A 25,168-nucleotide genomic window follows, 5' to 3' on the forward strand; every position below is an offset into this window, starting at 1 on the left:
ATTTCTCACCTCACCAGAGCTCCCAGCTGTGAGAAGGAAGGGTTGTGTTCATTTTCCAGAGAGGACAAGCTTGGTTAGGCCCAGTTGGTGAAGTGTCAGAGCTAAGATCAGAGTCAGATGGGACTCGTGACAGACAAGCACTTCCCGTTAGAAAGAGCAACAATCTTCTGGAGCCGCCGCAGGCCTAGATTTCAGCAAAAGGTGGTTAATGAAAACAGGCATTACAGCTTGCCAATTGGATAAATTATGAAATTTATTTATATTTCACCATTTAAAAGCCAGAACATAACAAATTTCACTTTCCGGAAAGTCATCTTATTAGAAATACATGAAGTGCACTTAATACAAGGAAATCGGTTTCTTGGTACCACCAGTGAAATGGACACACTCTCATCCGTTCCCTCAAATGAAGGCTTTGTCAAATTTCCCTCCAAACTTAGACCTCTCAATTCAGGAGGTCAGAGTGAACTTTTTCCAGAAACTACAGTGAAGACATGGACCTTAACATTTGGGCCCTCCCAAGCAATATCACATTAGAAAAAATTATTTTGCCCCCAAAGTGCGCTGTCTTTGCTGGTTACCAGGCATCTGCAGCCCCGACTGGCAGAGGGAGAGGCCCCCAACAGCACTACACACAGGCCCAAAGCGCGCTGTCACTTGCAACCTCAGCCACTGACCAGAAAAACTTTCCATGCTCAGTGTAGAGAGGTCTGACACAAAAAAGTAAACCTAAAGCCACATGCCTTTTGGTCAATCAGAGGTTCTGCTCCTACATATCAGACCGACAGCTCTTAGCCTTGTATTTATTAATATTCGTGAAACATGGTGAACTTCAAGTTTCTTGAGCTATTAACAAAGCAAGCTTCCAGTAGACAGTTTCCATCAACAAATGCTCACAGGAGACATGTCTGCCTTCTGAACAGTGTGTCTTGTCAAAAAGAGATAGCAGGCTGTGATACTAGATTTCCTATAACCTCTGCTTTAGAAGGCAGGTTTTCACACACTGATTTACATGTGGAAACCATCTGTGATAGAAAAGCAATACTCAGTTTAATCTAAGTTACCAAATAAAAGATAAATTAACTATAGTATCCACTGGGGCCTCTAAACCTCTTCCTTTTCATTTGAGGACTCCTCATGCTTCAAGGACAAGAATGTAAGCAGGCTCCAAATAGAGAGGTAAACACGACTCAGTCATTTGAAAATACGGCATTAGTTTGAAAATCAGAACCAAAAAGTTATGGTCCTCACACTGCTCTTAGCTGACCCTCCTCCCCACTTATGGATAAATGCAGTTTAACTTTCCTAACCTAGAAACACTTATCCTCACTAAAAATATATGGTTACACCTTATCCTAAAAAGGCACCATGCAGGCATTTAAGACTGAACCAGTTAATTCTAAGGGTGTGCAGGAGTGGTAGGAAAATATCATTAATCAAAACTTCCAGCATCAGATCATGCTAAACCCAGAACATTCACCCCAACAGGTCTTTTGAAATGTTTCCCAGGAGGTAATCCAGCTTTTGGCAGCTGCTGCTAAGGGCCAATGAACAAGAACTTCCAGAGCACAGAAGGAGCTCCATCACCAATCGGATACACACACCTCAGGGACAAGGAGAGAAGATGCTGGTCTCATTTGTGCTATTCATGACCCAGAAAAGGTCCTGGCTGGCTCAGAGGACCTCAGAGACGAACACTAGATGGGAGGAACAAGTGTGAAACAAGGATAGGTGGAGAAGCTGGGTTCTCTTCCAGAAGAGGAAGCAGAAGCTCCAGAAAGTAGCTGAAGAGCAATCAAAGACCAGACATGTGACAGAATGAACAGGAGGGAAGACCCCAAAGGAAAGGACGGCTCTGACCTGGAGACCTCTTTCTCTGTCAGAAGGGACCCTATCCTAACACCACAGCTCACTTCCAGGTCTGTTGTACATTTAAGGTGTATGAGCCTAACACACAATGGAAGCTCTGGAACAGGAGACGGACAGCAGAGGCTGCTCACTGATCGACGATGGAGCGCTGCAACACCTGAGTCATCATGTCCTCTTCATCAACATCGTAATCCTGTGGGCGAAACACAGACACTCGGCCTCAGCACCAGTTAAAGCCACAAAGCCTCACGGTCAGCAGGAAAAGTGGGGCAGCCCAGGGATGACGGGCTCTAGAGGCGACCGCCCCAGGACCGATCCCGGCTCCAGGGTGAGATGCCAGCCACGTAACTGGGGGCAAACTGCTGGATCTCTCTGTGCCTCTGCTGCCTCATCCTGACAGTGAAAATACTGACGGCTCCCTCGCACAGGCACTAGGAGGACCAGAGGGCATCTGCATGGAGAGCGGCACAGACCAAGTGCTCAAACGGGAGTACGCTGGAATCAAACTTGCCTTTTTAATTCAATGAGGCCAAATTATCTACTTGGGTAGAACTTGGGAATCATATTCCTCTTCACAGCACTAACAAAAAGGACAGTTATTTTGAAGTCTGAACCTCAGACACTCTCTTAGACTGAGAATAAATATTCTTATGACAACTTAGGAAAGAGTCATGCTTTTCTTCCTAGGTCCTGAAATACAGCCGTTAAGACTGAATACTACTGAGCGCCTGGGTGGCTTGGTTGGTTAAGCGACTGCCTTCAGCTCAGGTCATGATCCTGGAGTCCTGGGATCGGGTCCCACGTTGGGCTCCCTGCCCGGCGGGCAGTCTGCTTCTCCCTCTGACTCTCTCCCCCTCTCATGTGCTCTCTCATTCTCTCTCTCAAATACATAAATAAAATCTTTAAAAAAAAAAAAAAAAAAGACTGAATACTACTCTAAAATCCTCATGACGTATATCTATCAACAAACAAACGGTTTACCTGGAGCAGTTGGCCAAATTTATCTATTACTATTATGCCAAAACAACAGTGGGTCCCTTCAAAACCGCTCAGCTCTAGGGAAAGGATACCAACTGGATGAACACCTTTGGCGAGTGGATGTGCTTTGTTTGACCTGAAGTCCTTTAAAAAAATTATGAGTTATTTCCTATGACATTCTGCCTTTCCAGCTTCTTGGGGTTGGGGCAGGTGAAGAGACAGGCAATACTATCCCTGTATCTCCACACGCTAACGATCAACTGGAGCTGATGGCAGCATAACACAGGTCAGATACTGTCCAATTTGCAAATCCTCATGAGGACCACTGCCATTACTTGCCTGGTCCCCATGAGCATTTGAGCTTTGGGATCCTAAGCCAGGTTCTATAACAGGTAAAAACTACACATACCAAAACAAAGTGGGGAAATTTTTTGGGAAAAAACAGAAATACACTTTCACTATGTTTCACTGCAGATGACTGGCCAGTTCACCTTCTTAAATACCACACAACAAAGGCTCTGGCCACTCACCGGGTTCACCAGTATGGACCACACAGCTGCTGTTCCAGGGAGCCCATCACATCAGTGACAAAACTCAACAACAGGACCCACAGTTCTCCAGGTAAGAGAAGGGAGTTCCCCCAGGGGAAGGATCAGGGCCCGGGTTCCAGACTCACCACAAAAGTGTCGTAAGAAAACTGGTGCCGGCGCTGGATGTGCTCTATGAAGTTGGCGCTGCGGTAGTTGGGGTCTCCCCAGGGCATTGAGGCACATATCGGGCAAACCTTTCAACAAAGAAGCACAGTCTTAGGCACCTGACATTAAAGCTGACATTAGCCCTCTGTGGCCTCTATCTGGCCTCCTTTCCTCCAGGGCAGCTTTCCTGACACACTGGTTTAGGGCCTGGCCACTCCTTCATACGTACATTCATAACCCAGAAAGCACCGTCAGCCTCCTCGGGTCAAATGAGAGATGAGAGTGCATAAAGGCTTCAGCCACCATACCACCCTTTTCTGAACCTTTACTGTGACCAGGATGTGTGTCAGCTCAGTAGGGGCCTAGACTCTGGCTGTCTGACCCAGCACACAAAATGATCCAAAAGCACAAAGAAAACCAAGGAAATGACAGATGAACCATATCCCGAGGAAGTAAAACACAGCCTTCTGTGCTATTTTTACAAAGTCAATGCTCAGATGAGAGGGCTGAGGCTGAAAAGCCCTCATGTAAGAAGTCGATTTGGGCCTTGAAGACTGGGAGGTATTTGGAAGGACAAAGAGAACATGAAAGGGTGCTCCAGAAGACAGGAAGTGGCACAGAGAGGCCAGGGGATAGCAGTATAGGCCTACAATGAGGCAATCAGTCTGGCTAGAATGGAAAATTCACAGATGGACAGAGAGGAGCTGGGCCAGGGGGAGCAGCAGGCCTAAGCGGTCGGCTTGGAAATGGAACCCCACCATTTACAAGGAAGATAGGGCGACAAAAGGGACTGGCAAGAGATCAGTCTGAAATGGTAGAAGACTCCTTGGTAGAAGGAGCCGGCCGGGCTGGCAGCTATAGCTGTGGGGCTGGAAGGTGGGTCGGGTCCAGAGACTGAGAGGTGGTGGCTTCCAATGGGAAGGGCTGAAACATTAACAGTTAAAGACTCTGTAGATGGAAAATAAATAAAATCTTAAAAAAAAAAAAAAAAAAAAGGGCGCCTGGGTGGCTCAGATGGTTAAGCATCTGCCTTCGGCTCAGGTCATGATCCCAGGGTCCTGGGATCGAGTCCCACATCGGGCTCCCTGCTCCTTGGGAGCCTGCTTCTCCCTCTCTCTCTCCCCCTCTCTCTCCGTCTCTCATGAATAAATAAATAAAATCTTAAAAAAAAAAAAAAGACTCTGTAGATGGAGAGGGGACAGAACAGAGCATCAACAGCTGAAGGAAGAGAGGCTTCAACAGAGACAAAACAACCAGAGGGATTTCGGGAAGCCAAAAAAGGAAAAAAAGAGAAAATGAGGTCATAGTACCAAAACCACAGAGCACTCTAGCACTATCAGATTTATGAGCGCACTTAACCTTTAACCAAGTTAACCCAGGTCTAAGACTTTATCTTATAAACATAGATAAACACAGACAAAGATGTGTTAAAAATTTATGGCTACATCTATGAAAAACCCACAGCGAATATCATTCTCAATGGGGAAAAACTGAGAGCTTTCCCCCTAAGGTCAGAACGCGGCAGGGATGTCCACTCTCACCACTGCTATTCAACACAGTACTAGAAGTCCTAGCCTCAGCCATCAGACAACAAAAAGAAAGAAAAGGCATCCGAATCAGCAAAGAAGTCAAACTCTCACTCTTTGCAGGTAATATGAAACTTTACGTTGAAAACCCCAAAGACTCCACCCCAAAACTGCTAGAACGCATACATGAATTCAGTCAAGTGGCAGGATATAAAACCAGTCCACAGAAATCAGTGGCATTTCTATACACCAACAAGACAGAAGAAGGAGAAATTAGGGAGTCAATACCATTTACAGTTGCACCCAAAACCATAAGATACCTAAGAATAAATCTAACCAAAGAGGCAAAGAATCTGTACTCAGAAAACTATAGAATACTCAGGAAAGAAATTGAGGAAGACACAAAGAAATGGAAAAACGTTCCATGCTCATGGACTGGAAGAACAAACATTGTGAAAATGTCTATGCTACCTAGCTCAATCTACACATTTAATGCAATCCCTATCAAAATACCATCAACTTTTTTCAAAGAAATGGAACAAATGATCCTAAAATTTGTATGGAAACCAGAAAAGACCCCCAATAGCCAGAGGAATGTTGAAAAAGAAAAGCAAAGCTGGTGGCATCACAATTCCGGACTTCAAGCTCTATTACAAAGCTGTAATCATCAAGACAGTATGGTACTGGCAAAACACAGACACGTAGATCAATGGAACAGAATCGAGAGCCCAGAAATGGACCCTCAACTCTAATGGTCAACTAATCTTTGACAAAGCAGGAAAGAATGTCCAATGGAAAAAAGACAGTCTCTTCAACAAATGGTGTTGGGAAAATTGGACAACCACATGCAGAAGAATGAAACTGGACCATTTCCTTACACCACACACAAAAATAGACTCAAAATGGATGAAAGACCTAAATGTGAGACAGGAATCCATCAAAATCCTTGAGGAGAACACAGGCAGCAACCTCTTCCACCTCAACCGCAGCAACTTCTTCCTAGAAACATGGCCGAAGGCAAGGGAAGGGCAAAAATGAACTACTGGGACTTCATCAAGATAAAAAACTTTTGTACAGCAAAGGAAACAGTCAACAAAACCAAAAGACAACTGACAGAATGGGAGAAGATATCTGCAAATGACGTATCAGATAAAGGGCTAGTATCCAAAATCTATAAAGAACTTAGAAAATTCAACACCCAAAGAATAATCCAGTCAAGAAATGGGAAGACATGAACAGACATTTCTGCAAAGACGACATCCAAATGTCCAAAAGACACATGAAAAAGTGTTCAACATCACTCGGCATCAGGGAAATCCAAATCCAAATCTCAGCAAGATACCACCTCACACCAGTCAGAATGGCTAAAATTAACAAGTCAGGGAACGACAGATGTTCGGAGGGATGCGGAGAAAGGGGAACCCTCCTACACTGTTGGTGGGAATGCAAGCTGGTGCAGCCACTCTGGAAAACAGTATGGAGCTTCCTCAAAAAGTTGAAAATAGAGCTGCCCTACGACCCAGCAACTGCACTACTGGGTATTTACCCCAAAGATACAAATGTAGTAATCCAAAGGGGCACCTGCACCCCAATGTTTAGAGCAGCAATGTCCACAATAGCCAAACTATGGAAAGCACCAAGATGTCCATCAACAGATATATGGATACAGAAGATGTGGTATGTAGCTACAATGGAATATTATGCAACCATCAAAAAAAAAATCTTGCCATTTGCAATGACGTGGATGGAACTAGAGAGTATTATGCTAAGCGAAATAAGTCAATCAGAGAAAGATTTAAGTATCATATGATCTCACTGATATGAGGAATTTGAGATCAACACAGAGGATCATAGGGGAAGGGAGGAAAAACTGAAACAAGATGAAACCAGAGAGGGAGACAAACTCTTAATCTCAGGAAACAAACTGAGGGTTGCTGGAGTGGTGGGGGGTGGGAGTGATGGGGTGGCTGGGTGATGGACACTGGGGAGGGTATGTGCTATGGTGAGTGCTGTGAATTGTGCAAGACTGATGAATCACAGACCTGTACCTCTGAAACAAATAACACATTATATGTTAAAAAAAAAAAAAAAAGAAGATAGTAGGAAGGGAAAAATGAAGGGGGGAAATCGGAGGGGGAGATGAACCACGAGAAACTATGGACTCTGAGAAACAAACCGAGGGTTTTAGAGGGGAGGGGAGTCGGGGGATGGGTAAGCCCGGTGATGGGTATTAAAGAGGGCACATACTGCATGGAGCACTGGGTGTTATACGCAAACAATGAATCATGGAACACTACAAAAAAAAATTATGGCTGCATTTTAAAACTTAGCATGCAACATAATTTCCAACCTACAGAAAAGTAGATAATGCTTTGGTGACCCATCCCTTATCCCCAAAACCTAGATTTTAGTTTGGCACACTCATTTTGGCAAAAAAATGAGGCATTTTAAAATAAGACACAATATCTCACCCTTTACTATTTCAGTACAGTCCTCAAAATAGGTACTTCCCTTTACATATCCAATACTACTGTCCCACCTATCAATCAACAATAATTCTTTAGTAGCATTTAATATCCAGTCCTTACTCTAACTTCCTGATATGGTCTGAGACCAACCTTGATGTTCACCAATAAGGGACAGACAAGTAATGGGAAACTGTGAAGCTCATTAAAAAAGCAGATATACAGGGCGCCTGGGTGGCTCAGTTGGTTAAGCGACTGCCTTCGGCTCAGGTCATGATCCTGGAGTCCCGGGATCGAGTCCCACATCAGGCTCCCTGCTCAGCAGGGAGTCTGCTTCTCCCTCTGACCCTCTTCCCTCTCATGCTATCTCTCTCATTCTCTCTCTCAAATAAATAAATAAAATCTTTAAAAAAAAAAAAAAAGCAGATATACATGTCAGATATGGGGCAGATGCCAAGAATACTGATTCAGTGTGTAGAACGTGCTGTTATTTGCATAAAAAGGGGGACATACAAGAATCTCCTAAGGACATCTGAAAACTACAGACGTCTTTAGATTACATGATTGTGTATTTTTCCACACACAGCTGAGCTCTACTGACATGCCAGTGGGCACAACAGAGAACCGTTTCTGATGTTCTGATGTTCTGAAGCAAAAACTGGTTTAGGAGCCAGGACACCAGGTTCCAGTACTCGCTCCGCCGCTAACCAGCTCTACAACATAGTCAATCCGCTTAACTTGGATGGCACACAAATTTCTTCATTTACTCCCTTCTAAAAACCGCAGGGCAAGATGGTGGTAGGAAATGAATTCCAGTCTCTACATTTTACTTAACATCCATTATCCTTCTCATAATTACCAAAATAGTTAAGCTTATCTGGCAAACTTTAAAACAGAAAATGCACAGTGGGGGCGGGTGGGTGGTGTTTGTGTGTCTCTGCACACTTGCCTTTTCAATGAATGATCACTTATTAAGAATAACACCTAAAACATCTTGAAGAAAGAGCTGAAACCTTGGCTTTGGGTGTTTTTTACAAAATATAGCTCTTATTTGCCAACTGTGGCCAAAGAATGCACACTGTGAAGCCACTCCAGAATCACAGAAAAATAGCAGGTTCAATGCCCATTTCAGGTTGACATCTGCCTACAGAAAATTTCAATAGTCATCTATGTAATAAAGATATAAATGTTAGAAAGACAAATATTAAAATCAAATGGTAAGGCTGTTTATTTTTGAGAATAATCAATTCTGTGAGTGATCTCATGAGGCTGGCAAGCCACCATGGTGTGGTTTACTTTTAGATCGGGTCTATTTCTATTAAACAAAAATGGCAAATGGCAACATAATGCATTTATCATATCCAAACATAGAATAAAATGCAAGAATATAAAGAAATACTGGGAACTAATGGTATAGAAGGGAACCGGAAAACTAGGGGAAGGGGTCAGAGACACACTTTTTACAATGTGAACTGACTACATACAAAGAAAACGTATTTAAAAATTGCAAAGACGGGGCGCCGGGGTGGCTCAGTCGGTTAAGTGTCTCCTTCGGCTCAGGTCATGATCCCAGAGTCCTGAGATCAAGCCCCGCATCAGGCTCCCTCTCCCTGCTCAGCAGAAGGCCTGCTTCTCCCTCTCCCTCTGCTGCTTCCCCTGCTTGTACATGCACTCTGTCAAATAAATAAATAAAATCTTTTTAAAAAATTGCAAAGAGGTGACAGACAGCAAGGGCTCGAGAAGTCAGCTGGGACCATGGAGAATATGACATCAGCAGGGGTGGAAGCTGAATCTGGAGAGGATAAAGAAAAGGGTTCAAAGAGACAGCAGCAGCTAAAAAATGACAAGCTCGAGGGAAAAGATCAACCGAACACTATCTAGAGAGAGCACAGATCGAATATTCCTCCCACCAACGAGCCAGGGAAGATGGGCATGTCTGAAGGAAAACAAGAGTGAGGCGTGGGTAGAGAAACAAAGCTGAGGTAAGAAAAGACACGACACAGGACAGGGTAAGCCGCAGGAGCAGAGATAAGTCTTACTTTGGGCTGGGCCCTCTGCTCAGCCCTCTGCATGGGTCTGAGGACTCAGGCAGAGTCAGATTTGGAAAGGAGCCTTTTCCTCAACACAAAATGGAATGATAAGGACAAGAACCAAGGGCTGCAAATTCAAGTGCTCACAGGGACCAGATTAGTAAGGCACATGAGCAAAGGAGGACAGGTGTAAGCCCATCCCATCTAGAGGGGCAGCAACTACTCTAGGCCAGTTGGCTTTTTTTTTTTACTTTATTTTAAAGATTTTTATTTATTTATTAACAGAGATAGAGAGCACAAGTAGGCAGAGCAGCAGGCAGAGAGAGAGGGAGAAGCAGGCTCTCCGCTGAGCAGGGAGCCCAATGCGGGGCTCGATCTCAGGGTCCTGAGATCATGACCTGAGCTGAAGGCAGACGCTTACGAACTGAGCCACCCAGGCGCCCCATTAATTTTTATTTTTTATTTTATTTTTTAAAGATTTTATTTATTTGACAGAGAGACACAGCGAGAGAGGGAACACAAGCAGGGGGAGTGGGAGAGGGAGAAGCAGGCTTCCCGCTGAGCAGCTCGGAGCCGGATGTGGGACTTGATCCCAGGACCCTGGGACCATGACCAGAGCCGGAGGCAGACGCTTAACGACTGAGCCACCCAGGCGCCCCATAGGCCAGTTGGCTCTTGCCAGAACTTTCAGTTTCTCAAATGTAGACTATCAAGACTGAGAAATCTTCTGGTTTTTAAAGGTTAAAAGGGAAGTTAAAATGTGTATAGGCCACACATATCCCATGGACCGCCAGTCTGCGACCTCAGAGGTAAATCAGAGGGTTCCTGAGACAGGAGGAAGAGTGAAGAAAGGAATTCACACGTGATACTCTGAACTCAGTTAAAAGCAGGACTCAGTGTTACCTGGAAAGGATGAGTACGGGTCATGCCAGGAACTTAATGCACAGAGTCCCCAGAACAGCCACCAGGGAGTGCCGAGCAGCAACAGGGCCTGGCTGAAAATGACTTACAATGAGCCACACGGGCCAAGTTCCCTAGTGAGGGGAGTTGGGAAAAGCGGACAAGAGGGAATTTATCTGTCAAATCTGTCACAGCACAACAGTAAGAGCTTGGGGAGCCCAGGGTAAAAAGTGGCTGTATTGACCGGAATGTGGACTTGCTAAGGAGTTCAATAAAGTCAAGAGAAGATCTAAGGTATTCTCAAACAGGCTGGCTGTATCTTAAAATTTGCAAAAAAAAAAAAAAGAATGCCACTAGGCCTAATCCTATTCACAAAAGCTCATTCAAATACTAAAGTCCATGCACCACCTTTTAAGGCAAGGGAGCTGAAGCGTGCCCATAAAACTAGGTATACAGTTCAAAAGAGCAGTCTGAGATGGGAAAACTGAAAGAGAACTACAGAGGAGGTTCTATCAAGACCTAGCCTGTCAATGACATTAAAAGGGAAGGGGGCACCTGGCTGGCTCAGTCAGTGGAGTGCGTGACTCTTTTTTTTTTTTAAGATTTTATTTACAGAGAGAGACAGCGAGAGAGGCAATACAAGCAGGGGGATTGGGAGAGGGAGAAGCAGACTCCCCACCAAGCAGGGAGCCCGATGCGGGGCTCGATCCCAGCACCCTGGGATCATGACCTGAGCCGAAGGCAGATGCTTAACACCTGAGCCACCCAGGCTCCCAGTGGAGTGCGTGACTCCTGATCTCGGGGTTGTGAGTTCAAGCCCCACACTGGGCATACAGCTTACGGGGGGGGGGGGGGGGGGCGGGAAAAAGGAAAGGGTGATACTGCTGACATGGATCATATCCAAACATTAAACAAAACTCCGTGCCATTCTGTGATACTTAAATGTCAAGACTGATAAGCATTTTCCTAATAATTTCATATACATTCTCTTTCTCCACAACTATAAACTACTCTCAAAAGGAAAATGGTAGCTCTACAGGGGACAAACCTCGTGGACATCAAGGGACCCAAGTGGACATCAAGGGATCCAAGTTAACATTACCAACGACAGCGCCAACAGACATCACATAACCTCAGATGTGTCACCCAGAGGACACATTGCTTACAAAATGATGAAGAATCAGACAAATGCAAATTGAAGGACATCTTACAAAACAACTGGTCTGTCCTCTTTAAAAATGTCAAGGTAATGTAAGGCAAAGAAAAGCCGAGCCTTAGAGCCGTGACAACTACATGTAACACAAAGATCCAGAATTTGGGGGCAGAAGGATATTGCTATGAAGGATATTGCAATTATTAAAATTTCAAGGTATTCCACTTTTTTTTTTAAAGTAATCTCTCTGGCCAACTTGGGGCTTGAACTCACAACCCTGAGATCAGGAGTCACATGTTCTACCAACTGAGCCAGGCAGGCACCCCTACAATTGTTAAAATTTATACATGAATTCTCTATTAGTTATTAAATTGTGCCAATGTTACATTTCCTGAGTGTGACAAACACAAAAAATGTGATTTTGTAAAAAAATATTCTTCTAAGGAGATACATGCTGAAGTGAGTAGAAGCAAAAAGTCCTATCATCTGTAACTTATTACTGATTAGCAAAAAAGATGTACATATGGAGTATCATTAGGCAAATATGGTAAAATGTTATAAGACTGAATCTAGGTAAAGGGTACACAAGGAGCTCACTGTACTAATCCTGTTAATTTTTCTGTAAGTTTGACTTTTTTTCATAAAGAGGAAAACAACAAAACCTAGTTCCTCTTACCACAGATTTGGTATCCGTGCTATGGAATAACTTGCAGTGTTCCACTAGTCCTTCTTGATCAAAGTTCTTCTCGGGACAGTAAGGGCAAGGAAAGGTGTAACGGTTTGGGACATTCCTGGAAGATGAAAGGCAGGAAAAAAGGAAGAAAGCTCTCTGTGAGTACTTTTCCACACTTCAACCACTGTATCCTCCAAAAAAGGAGCAAAGTTCAATGTGTTATGACAGGGATTCTGACAATCACTTCAGAATCAGGTCAACTGTTGAAAATAACTTAACAGCAGAGCTATTACTTGAAGTGAGCAACAGAGTCCTCCACACTCTACCCCAAAAACAAAAACTGACATCAGGTGTAGCCAGATTAACAATTATACCTCCATTTTCCCAAACTCCTACAACTAAACCCTTGAACATGCAAAGTGTCCACTGTCTTCATAGCAAAGATAACCTCCGCCTGAGGGAGTGTTTTGAGTCATTTACCTTGGCTGAAGGGAGGCATCCTTGGTGGTGGCCTTCACACCTTCCATGATGTAATTCTGGTACTTGGAACAGGTAGCCACGTGTGCCCGGATCTTGGATAGGAAGAACTTGGACAGGAAGAATCAGAGCCCGTAAGTTAGTCAGGGCCGACATAGTCCCAAAGCAAGGTCAAGATGAAAACCAGATCTATTATCACCCTGGCAAACAATCTCACCAGACTCCTGGCTATGCTGATGGGGCTGAAAGCATGTTTGTTGCAGGGTTTTTGTTAATACCAAGGCTGATGTCTGACGTGACCAACCCAGGACATCTGCTTCCACTCAAAGTAACTCTTCTAGAGGTTTGCTTTTATTCAAGTTATGCTCTCTGCTCACATACTTCAAACCAGGGAAGGTTTAAGTTTTCTACATAGCATTTAAACTAGTCTCCTCACAGCAAGCCAAGAAGCACGTTTCATTATGTGCAGCAGTAAAAAGTAATCATTTAAGTAAAAGAGATAAGACCAGTAATTCTAGTTAAAGTACAGGATGCCAGATTGTGACAAATGATCTTTAAAAAACCAGAAATCTGAGTTCTATTTCTCCTATAAAATCTAGTCTTTGCAAGATGGAAAGAGAAAGAAAACCTAGAGGAGAGTGCTTCATCGCAGGTGTTCTAAAAGGAAAGAAAAAGTTTAAAGAATGAAGAGGAGAGGTAAAAGGAAGATAAACATTTTTGGAGGTATAGGACACCCGGAAATACAATACAATCATTAATCTTTAAAAATGAAGAAAAATCAGAAGTATAAAAAAAAAAAAACCATCATGCGTGCATAAAGATAAAGTAATGGGTGATTTCATTTCAATATCCTGAGTTTCGAAATTAAAGGAAACCACAATAAAAAAAGAAAGCTTCGTTATTTGAGCTCCAGCTTACCATAATGTTCTTTTCTGTCTTACCTCCAGCTAAAGAACTTGACTTCAAGTCACCAACCAAAGAGCTCCCAATTAAAAGGGATGGGAAATAGCCCTATTCAGAATGATAACCACTTTGTACCCCTAGTGCTAAATCACTCTGAAAGTAAGGAGATAAGGTATATCCATTCTATGGCCACTGATACTAATGTGTTAAAGTAATGAAACTGACATGTTAGGCTGTTTAGTAAGTCATTAAGTGAAAAAAATTTTCAAAATGAGAAAAATCTCTAGAATTAAAGTATGCTTCTATTTTGTAAAATTCCTATATCTGTGTTTATAAAAACCTTACGTCTGTGTTTGTCAAAAGGCAGAAAATGTTTTGCAGCCTTCTAAATTAAATCACTTTTAAAGAGGTAATCTCTGGAGTGGGGAACAAGCTTACATTATTTTGTATGTTTGTACAGTCCAAAATTAACAAAGTCCTGATTTCAAAACCTACAAGGTTCGGTCTATCTCTTGGAAAGTAAGACAATAGTATTTCTTCTTTATAATTATAATAGATGGTGAAATAAATACACTTGAGTCCAACATGATTATACAAAAGAGCATGGATGCATTTCAAATGTTAGGTATCGCTCTTATAATCACATCATTTCATAATGACCTTTATGTCATGATTCTTCCCTATCAAGTACTAAAAAGTTCAAATACTTTTGATATCCATTATGATACAGATTATATAACATTTCCCCTCAAACTCATGGCAGTAGGTTAACTTTTTTGAGATGCTGATCTCATTTTATGTTAAAAAAAATTAAGAAATAGCATCCTATCATTATATTCTAATGGAAATTATGCATCGTGTTTGGAAAAGTGGCTCTTTTATAGGGAAAAAACCAGGGTAACTGACTTCTATGGTTTTCAAAGCTACAATATATAACACACTAAACCAACTCTTAAAAAAAAAAAAAAAAAAGCAAAACCAATAGTCACTAAAATGAAATGGCACAGCCATTGCCACAGATAACTAGCATGCACACATGCTGTTAGTCACCTAGTCATGCTCTAACTTGAGAAACAATGTGGCAACAGCTCTGCGTTTTACCCCCTCTCATCAGAGAAAGACACTGACTCTTCCATTTTACTTCCACATACATTTTTATGGCAGCCATGGCAAGAAGTCTCTGTGCTCTCAATCTGCCGCTCGAGCTCCGCGGCTCGGACGCCAGGTGCCAGAGCGCTGCGACACACCCCACAGACAGGCTTCTTCGGCTTCAGACATTCCTGCAGGCATGCAGAGCAAAAGCTAGAACAAGACATACAGAGAACCTGCGTCATGCATCGTGGAGACAAGACAACAAAAATGGATAAACTTTTAAAAAGACATCAATGAATAATGGATTATAAACATATTGTTCCCTGTTCCTGATTCAAATACTGAGTCCTCCCAGGCCAGAAAGGGGGTAGGGGGAGTGTCCTGCCAAGAACACACAGGTCCACCAACAGAAACACACACAAACTGTCATGACACATGGTGAAAGGTGTTGTGGCATAATCTGCAAACCTTAGCACCTGCCACTGAGGAATCTTGGTGGGGTTTCCTGAACCTCAGCTTCTCCTCTGTGAAATGGAGATGGTAGTAGCTGCCTCTGAGATTACTGGGATGGAATACGTGTAGCAGACCCTCAGCAGACCACAAACAGGAGGTGCTATCCTTAGCGGTGAATATAAAGCTCTATGAGAAAACAAAGATAAGACCACCCAGCTGTGACCCAAGAAGGACGAGGCTGGTAAGACTTCAGAGACAGCATTCACAAAAGAGCCTTAAAAGAAAGAGCTCAGCTGGCAGAGGAATGTAAGAATACTCCAGGCACTCAGACTTAAAAATTCATGAGGCACCTAAGGAAATAAAAGTTTAACACCTTTCCTCATGAACAGTAGGAACCCAGATGTTTAAAGATATCAACAAGGCCAAGTCCGAGTTTTAGAAAAATAGCTGAGGTTATCATGAACAGAGTTGTTGGTTTTCAAATTTTTTTTATTTTTTTAATGTGAGGAAGGACAGGAGCCTTGAAGTAGAAACCAAACAGATGGCTAAGGCAAGGAATTCTGAGGGCCTGAGGCCACAGAGAATTAATTCAGGAAATGATTCAGAGTGGAGTCAGTAGTACTTGGGAACTTACTGAATTTGGAAAAGGAAAGTCAAAGAAGGCCAAGTTTCTATCCTGAAACCTATGTAGGGAGTGATGCTGAGATATGGTACATAGTGAGAAAGAACAATAAGGCATGAAAACAGCCTGGCTTTATACCCAACCTGACAGGTTTAAGGCAAGATAACAAAACCTGCAAGGAAGAACTCAGGATATATTAATCAAGGCTGACCTGTGCATGTAACAAATTTTTACCATCTCTAAGGATTTTCTTCCTCTTTGTCATAAAGCCAGATGTTAACTGCCACACAAAATAGACCAGGCTGAGAGAAAGTGAGGGGGCCTAGTGATTCACCACTGAGAGCATAGTGGAAAGTAAACAAAATCCCTGTCTTCATGATGCTTATATTCCAAAGTGAAGAAAAACACAAATGTTAATTTCTGATAGTGATTAAGTATAGGAAGAAATAAAACAAGGCAGAGATCAGCCGAGATGGATCATACTGAGCTTCTTTAAGGAGGCAATATTTGAGCTAAGACCTAAAACTATAAGGAGACAGCCACACAGACTGAACACAAAGAGATGATATACCAAGTGCAAAGGCAGAAAGGGAGGCCTTAGGGACCATGATGGGTAGACCACTGGGAGAGGGTAAGTGATTAGGTTGGAGAGGTAGAGGGCCTGTGGGCATCATTTGTTGTAACTCTTCTCAAAGGCGGATCACAAGAGGAACCAAAGAGAGCAGAGGGTCCCAGAGAAACCAAGCCCCGCTGGTAGATAAAAGCAGCTTCAAGCCTTCAAGCACACACCAGGATACAGCTCACTGACCAAATATTCACGAGCCACCTTGTGCCCGAGTCATGCCCAACATGCAAGCCTGCTTTTAAACAGTCCCTGTATCTTGGGCTTGCTTTCAGTTTCGCTTTCCTATTTCACAGGCCTTGATCTAGTTCAGCCTTCTAAGTGCTTCCATCCTTTCTTTCTGTTACAGTGCTATGTAAAAAGTCCCTTCTCTTGGCCTCCCAGCCACCTGCCTTTCTCCAGCTATATTCCGCTAAATTGGAGGGACACAGTCATTCAGGGCTTAAAATAAAATTTTATAAAAACTCAATGCCCCACCCAGCCAAAGCTACAATGATGCTGGTTTCCAAGCATAAAAGCAAAAATCTGCCACTAACTAGGCTGAGCAAAAAAGCACTTGGCTGCAGCTAAGGGGGACTTGTGCTGCCCTCACAGAGGTGCATCCATCAGTCTTCAATCAGCATTGAACTGATGAACACGTGGAATTTGTATGGTGAGTACAGAAAAGAGCCAAGGTTTGAAACCCAGTACTTGACCTCTGACCTAGGAAAGGTTCACCTGGCTCAAGGAAACCTCAACTTTTGCTGCTCTTCAGTTGGTAAATTGTGACTGGGTCAAGCCTCTTTATCAATATTAACGGTGAATGAAATCCAATGAATTAACCCCAAATCAGGTAAAGTAGTAAGGAGGGCTGATCCAAGGAAAAGACAACTCAATGAGAACACTATCTAGCCTCCACCACCAATTTCTTAGGTCATCCATCCATTACCTGATCGCTCCCAAACACACCAGTTTGATCCCTATAATACCCTCCCATTGCACACTGAATTTTCACAATAGTCTGAACACTTGTTAGCCTAATTTATCATCAATTCATTGGACTGTAAACTTTGAGGGCAGAATCACCTTGTTTCTTACTGTGGCCCAAGAATCTGGCATATGGTGGCTACAAATATTTTAGTGGGTTGAATATAAGACTGGAAGATGGATGCTCAGACACTGTGCTGGGCACTGGGGACACAGAGAGGGGCAACACAGATATGGTCACTGCCCTCATGATCCCTAAGTCTGGCTCTCTGCAAGGAAGAAGGAAGCGCCAGAAATGAAGCAGGGAAGTAATTTAAATAGGGATGGTGATAAGGGCGGTAAGTTAATTTGGGGTACCTGTCAGGGGAGGTGCAGATGGGGCAGGAAGAGCTCCACGCTAACTGAACTGCAAGTGGGAACAGCCCAAAGCTAGAAAGAACTTAAGAGTACCCGAAGAAGCAAAGAGCAGTCAGTGTGGCTGGGGAGCCCTTGCCAGGTGCCAAATTATTCACTGGGCTGGCAAGGAGACACCTGCAGTTCATCTGGGAAGAGTGAGACCATGGTGAGTCTGCCCTATGTGAGCCTCAGTCTCCTCACCTGCAAAATGGCTGTCAACCCTCTTCCGCTGCAGGGCTGCTATAGGAGTAAGAATACCTGTGAGGCCCACACGTGCCTGTTGTGTCTACTCTCCATAAAGGTGTCCTAAAACCAATGACAAGATGATGCCCAAGAGAAGCACTGAGGGAGACCCCTGAGGAAAAGCTAACCCCCAGCAGCAAGAAGTAGCCACATTTTCTACAGTTCTTTCAACTTAGGTGTCTGTGCGCCTGATGAAGCAAGGCTTAGAATCAAATCCCTCGAACCTCAACTTACACTGCATCTACCCCGGCCCAGGGTCTGTACTGGTCATTTTCACACACATCTCCTTTAGTCGTCATAACCAGTGTATTAGCAACATGCAGGCCCTGGAGGCTTAATTTCAAACAAAATGCAGCAAACCACGTACACAAGTAGGAATGCTAACAAGCGCTATCTGCAACTCCCAACCCCTTTCACAGTTAATGGCAGACTGGTGAGATCTTATTATCAAGACTTCCCTTTTGTTCTTTTAGTTAGTTCAGCATTTTTCCAACTTCAGTGCACATTCGAATTACTTGGTAGAGCTGGGTACATGACGCCATACGTACCATACTTCAGGAGCAACGCAGACTATTCAAGGAAGATAGAGGCTGTCCAGGGTCCAAGGGCCGACTTTATTTTTTTAAGTAAACTCTACGCCCAACGTGGGGCTCAAACTGACGACCCCAGGATCAAGAATCACATGCTCTACCGAATGAACCAGCCAGGAGCCCCAGCAAGGGCCGACTTGAGACCCTACCTAATCCGCAGCAGGGTGCGACTCCATTATCCCGGGTGAGGAGCCTGACAGGGCGCCTGGAATACCGTAGGCGCTCAACAGACGGCAGGATACTTGGAAGGGAGTAGGGCGGAGAAGAGCGCCCCGCCGGCTTCCACCGGCCTTCAGGAGCCCCGGAGGGCCCCGAGAAGAGAGCCCTTTAGCCCGGTCCTCGCGCTTCCGCCCCAGACCCTCCCCGCCCGGGCCGCACCCCTCCCAATAGGTTTCCCCCCGACCAGACCCCGGCTCGCCACTTACACGTGACCGCAGGGCACTTGAACCGGCTTCTCGTACACCTCTAAACACACGGGACACGTGAAGCGGCCCAGCGGGTCGGCCTCCGCTGCGGGCCCAGCCAGCTGCGAACCACCCTCACGGTCCTGCTGTTGCGCCGCCATCTTGCTGCCGCGCAGAGCAGCTCAACGGCGGCCGAGAAGGAGGAGCCCGGGGGGGCGGGGCCGAGGTAGCGGGCTAGCGCGCGCGCTCGGGGCGGGGCTTGAGGCCAGCCGGGGCGGGGCAAGGACGGGACCCGGGGCCGTGAGGGGCACTCAGGGCGTGGCTTGTGGAAAGGGCACGTGGATGGTGTGGGGCTTGTGGGTGGGCCACGCCTCTTGTCCCCCTCTCTTCTCTCCCTCCCACCCCGCCCCGGACGGATGGGAGGGAGGGTGAGGCCGAGGGAAATCTGGAAAATGTGGAAGTCAGATCCAGACACCTATAGAATTGGAGCAGGCTTTGTGTTTCAGCCACTGTTTCCTCAATTTAAATCATTACTATTACGTAATATTTCATCCCAAATAGAGTTGCCTTTTGTTTAAACTTAGGCAAACAAATTTCATTAAAAAAAATTTCGTTTTAGGCAAACAACTTTTAAAGGGAGATCTATCACTCCCTGAGTTACAAACAGAAAATAATCACTTATTAGGGGAAAAAAATCACTTATTTCTAAGAGCACTGTAAAAATACAATGGAAACAAGACAGCGTTATTAATTCATGCCAGATACTCTTGACACTGAAAAAGGAGATTAGCCATTACTAGAGGTGTTGAAGACCGGCTATTGGCCACAAAGAAGCCAGCCTAGTGAAAGCAGAAGTGGGAGACTGGTGTCCCTCGGTGAGTCACCATACTTAGTGCCGTGTTCACTTGCCTCCTGGCCATGGGTCCCAACTACCGCACTGTAGAGATGGGGAAGCTGAGGTTTCCCGAGGTAGTCTAAACTTCAGTCTCACAAGAAGGCCCCCTGACCTGGAGCCCAGATGTTTGGAATGCCCACTTTCTCCACTTTCTACTGCACCAAATTTGGCTCTTGTGGACAGCCCATTTAACAAAAGATACATCTTGTTAAAAGGCAGGCTCTGCTAACAATTCTAACCAGGTATTCTTGACCAGGAAAATCAATGATTAAGCTTCCATCCTGAAAGGCCACAGAGGCCTCACAGTATGGAGTCTACACAGGACAAATAAATCCTGTTTGTTAACCAGGTTAATTGAATGCAGGAGGATTGTATTTAGCTCTCCATGTGGGCATCTTTTCACCATTAAATAACTTGGCATGTATATTCAGCAGCTCAAGGGGTGTACATTTTATCGTTTCTTTTTCCTATTCCTATGGCAAGCACTCATGCATCTGATCTCTTCCCAGCCAAATATGCCCTGTCTCCCCTCCAGGGATGGAGTTGCCTTGGCAGGGGCAGAGGTGTGCCACAGGTATTTATAAGACTTTGTGTTAGCCTTGTAGAGGCTGCCAGACCCTGGGGTGGGAGCAGGGGAGCCCCAGACCCGGGCTTCAGATAGACTGCCTCCAGTTTGGTCTCTTGAAATGAACTTACAGGAGCTTATACACTTAGTTACAGAGTCGAAAGGACAGGATTGAAATATTAATAGTGAATTTTTTGGGCTTATTGGTCTAAGCATTCTACGTAAATAAATCTTCATTGCCATCTATGACTTCGGCTCTATTATCCCCATTTTACAGCTATGCAAATTGAAGCACAAAGAGATTAAATTAACTTTTTTTTTTTAATTTGAGATTAAATTAACTTTTAATGGTAATGGAAAATGATAGGATTTGAACACATGTAGTCTGGCTTTGGCACCTGTGCACTTAAGAGTACCTGTGTCTCAGTCACCTGGAAGGTTTCTTAAACCCAATTATAGGAGTCAACCCCCAGAGTTTCTGATGCAGCAGGTCAGCAGGGGTACGGCCAAGGATTTGCATTTCTAACAGTATTCTAAGTGAGGCTGATGCTGCTGCACCAGGGGCCATACTTTGAGAAACACTAGCCTATGCCACCCTCCTCCCTCCCCGCTCCATCAGTGCTGGACTAGCCTGGATATATTCTATCCCTTCCTGTTTTTGTCTAGGCATTCCCAATGAGAATGTCCCCATTGTCCCTTCACAGCGTGCAAATACATTGCCAGGCCTCATCTCCACACTCAATACTCAGCCACAATCAACCTAATGATATGTGTTAAACAAATGAACCTTTCCTTTCTCAATGTTCTTAAGGAAACTATTTCCCATAACAGTCTCTTCCTCTCCTTTAGCTTTGGTCAGCCTCTCTCAGGCTGCCCACATCATCTAAGATCTGCTGTGAGCCTGGAGTGGGGAATCGATCCTGCTCAAAGGCTTTGCCGACTTGATTTTTACTACCAATGTAGTCTCATTCATCCAGGCAACAAAGAGTCCCTGAGGGCCTCCTGTGTGCCTGGCCCTTGGCAAGGTTCAGAGGAGAAATCTGGGGCCTCTAATAGGCAGTGGGGTAGGTGGGCGGTGGCAGATAGTTTTAAAAGTTATTCAACTATATAATGGTCCTAAGGAAAATTGCAGGGAGATTTGCCTGCCCTTGTATGAGGTGATCCAGTCACACCGTGCCCACACTCCTCACCCACAGAAACCGAGATAATCAACATGTGTTGTTTAGGCCACTAAGTGTGTTGTCATTTATCATGCAGCGACAATACAATCTCCTTAGTGGGCAATTTGCCTATAATTATCTAAATTACGGGAGCATACACTCTTTGATTTATGTCTTCTGATTTCAAGACTTTATTCCTTGGGCCTGGGCCATCCAATTTGTGGTTATTTAAATGTAAATAAATTTAAAGACAAAACTAAAGAGTCAGTTCCTCTGTCTCACTAGCCATATTTCCAGAGCTCAATAGCCACATGGGTATGTACTGGACACTGCAGATACAGAACATCTCCACCACCACAGAAAGTTCTGCTGCTATAGACCTATTCACACGTGTAGCACACAAGCAATTTTGAGCTTTAAATACTTTAAAGCTATTTCAGACCTACCGCTTAGAATTGCTCCAAAGTTCTGGACACCTTATAAATTCCAGATACAAATCCTTTGTCAGATATATGCATTGCAAATATTTTTTCCCCGTCTGTGGCTTGCCTATTTATCTTCTTAGCTGTGTCTTTTTTTTTTTTTTAATGCCACATTGTAAAAATTTGTATTATAGGGGCGCCTAGGTGGCTCAGTTGGTTAAACGTCTGCCTTTGGCTCAGGTCATGATCCCAGCGTCCTGGGATCGAGCCCCACATTGCATCAGGCTCCCAGCTCAGCAGGAGCCTGCTTCTCCCTCTCCCTCTGCCTACCTGTCTGCCTACTTGTGATCTCTCTCTGTCAAATAAATAAAATCTTTAAAACATATTTATTATGGAAAATTTTAAACTTATATAAAAGTAGAGCGAATAGAATGATGCACCTATATGTAGCTATTGCCCAGCTTTATGAGTTATCAACTCATGATGTTATGCATTATTTCGAAGCAAATTTAATCATCTTTTGAGGAGCAGAAAATTCTAATTTTGATAAGGTCTAGCCTATCTTTTTCCCCCCTTTTATTGTTAGGGCTTTGTGTCCTAAAAAAATCTTTATCTACCCAAGGTTGCAAAGATATTCTCCAACATGATGCTCATTTAGAAGTTTTGTAGTTTTAGCTTTTATGTTTAGAGTATGATCTATCTTGAATTAATTTTCATGTGCAGTGTGAGGGGTGGATCCAACATTAGCTTTCCCCGGTTGGCTATCCAGTTCCAACACCATCCATTGAAAAGTCCATTCTGTGACCCTAAATTTCACTAAAGAAAAAATTTAGGTAAAATTCACAAATTTTACCCAAAAGATAGGTAAACATATGTCCATAAAAAGATTTGTACAAGAATGCTTGTTGTAGCTTGTACAAGAATGTTCAAATAGACATAACCTGAAAACACTCCAAAACTAAATCAACATGTGAATGGGTAAATTGTGGCATCTTCATACAAAAGAATGCTACTCAGCAATAAAAGGGAACAAACTATTAACATATTAGTACATTATACTTATAATATGGATGAATCCCCAAAACAATATGCTCAGTGAAAGTGGCTGACCCCCAAATTTATATATGATTATACTTACATGAAGTTCCAGACAAAACTAATCATGGTGAAAGAAAGAACAGTGATTGTCTCTGGGTGTAGACTTAACTAGAAAGGACATTGAGGGAAATTTCTGGTGCTTTGGAAATATTCTATATTTAATTAATTAATTAATTAACTTATTTTTTTTTTAAGATTTTTAAATTTTTATTTATTTGACAGAGAGACAACGAGAGAAGGAAAACAAGCAGGGAGAGAGGGAGAGGGAGAAGCAGGCTTCCCACCTAGCAGGGAGCCGGATGCGGGGCTTGATCCCAAGACCCTGGGATCATGACCTGAGCCGAAGGGAACCACCCAGGCGCCCCCTTATTTATTTATTTTTTTTAAGTAGGGTCCACGCTGGGCATGGAGGGGCTTGAACTCATGACCCTGAGATCAAGACCTTGAGATCAAGACCTGAGCTGAGATCAAGAGGCTGATGCTTTACCAACTGAGCCACCCAGCCACCCCAAATGTTCTGTATTTTAAAAGAGATGGTGTGTTCATTTGTCAAAACTCATTGAATTGTAACTTGTAAGATCTGTGCATTTCACTGTATGCAAATGATAAATCAAAATAAAAATTAAAAGACAAAAAACTTAATGCATATAAAGAATTTACCACAAAGGCTAGCAAATATTAAACATTTAATAAAAGTTATCTACTATTATTAAAATTTTAAAAGCATGTTCTTCTAAGTAAGGAAAAAAAACCATGTCTATTCAGATATTTACACTAGCCTATTTGTGGCTCCAGCATAATTACATTTAAGATAACATAGCAAAACATCAAACAACAACAACAAATTCCTCAAGCATCCACAACATGAAGACAAACCTCTCTGACTGGTAGATGAGATTAAAAAAAGAAAAAGTACATCCTGATTTGGTAATCCCAGGCAGAGACTCTTGCTCTCATTTGGATCTCTGTATTTTTTTTTTAAAGATTTTATTTATTTATTTAATTGACAGAGAGAGAGAGAGAGAGAGAGAGACAGCGTGAGAGGGAACACAAGCAGGGGGAGTGGGAGAGAAAGAAGCAAGCTTCCCGCTGAGCAGGGAGCCCGATGTGGGGCTCGAGCCCAGGATCCTGGGATCACAACCGGAGCCAAAGTCAGTTGCTTTAACCAACTGAGCCATCCGGGCGCCCCTCTCTGTATCTTTTTAAGGAAGCTTTCCCAGGTAGGAGTTCCATTAAAAACAAGTAACAAAATTAATATTATTGGTAAATTGGTAAATGTGAATATGAGTTGTATATTAAATAATAGTATCCTATCAGTATTAAACTTCCTATTTTGATCATTGTTAGGTAGTTATTTAAGAAAATACCTTCATTTTTTATGCAATATACACTGAGGTATTAAAGATAACCTAATTTCCTGTCTGTAACTTACTTTCAAAAAGTTCAACAGGGCAATATAAAGAGACTGATGAAACAAATATAGCAAAATAGTAACATCCAGGAATGTGGATGAGGGGTGTATACCAAAGTTCATTGTATTATTCTTGTGCCTTTTCTCCAAGTTAAAATTTAAAAAAGTTTAAAATCTTAAAAAAAAAGTTTAAAAAAGCAAGTATCAAAATAAACTGAAGAACATATTCTCAATTGGCCATATCACAAAAATGTGAACTAAGATTTAAAAAATAATAAAATATTTTCAATCACACTCCTCTCACAAAAATATTAATAATATCTTTGGTGAGGGGTGCCTGGGTGGCTCAGTCATTAGGCATCTGCCTTCAGCTCAGGTCATGATCCCTGGGTCCTGGGATCAAGCCCCGCATCGGGCTCCCTGCTCTGCGGGAAGCCTGCTTCTCCCTCTCCCACTCCCCCTGCCTGTGTTCCTGCTCTCGCTATCTCTCTCTCTCTCTGTCAAATAAATAAATAAAATCTTAAAAAAAAAATCTTTGGTGGGGCGCCTGGCTAGCTCAG

The 25,168-nt window shown here is 43.4% G+C and overlaps 1 protein-coding gene across 1 annotated transcript; it reads right to left on the reverse strand.

Moving 5' to 3' along the window:
• Positions 1-235: 235 nt before the first annotated feature.
• On the reverse strand, positions 236-19,252 carry RNF114 (ring finger protein 114). The gene is made up of 6 exons (XM_025853313.1): positions 19,079-19,252; positions 14,821-14,971; positions 12,770-12,876; positions 12,293-12,407; positions 3,524-3,631; positions 236-2,062 (listed from the first exon to the last, which is right to left on the reverse strand). The coding sequence occupies exons 1-6, from the start codon at positions 19,216-19,218 to the stop codon at positions 1,997-1,999; spliced, it is 687 nt and encodes a 228-aa protein (XP_025709098.1). The 5' UTR covers positions 19,219-19,252; the 3' UTR covers positions 236-1,996.
• Positions 19,253-25,168: the final 5,916 nt, after the last annotated feature.

This window comes from Callorhinus ursinus, unplaced genomic scaffold, assembly GCF_003265705.2.
Source record: "Callorhinus ursinus isolate GAN/ISIS: 27379988/994484 unplaced genomic scaffold, GSC_fseal_2.0 scaffold53, whole genome shotgun sequence".
In the NCBI taxonomy this organism is placed as follows: domain Eukaryota; kingdom Metazoa; phylum Chordata; class Mammalia; order Carnivora; family Otariidae; genus Callorhinus; species Callorhinus ursinus.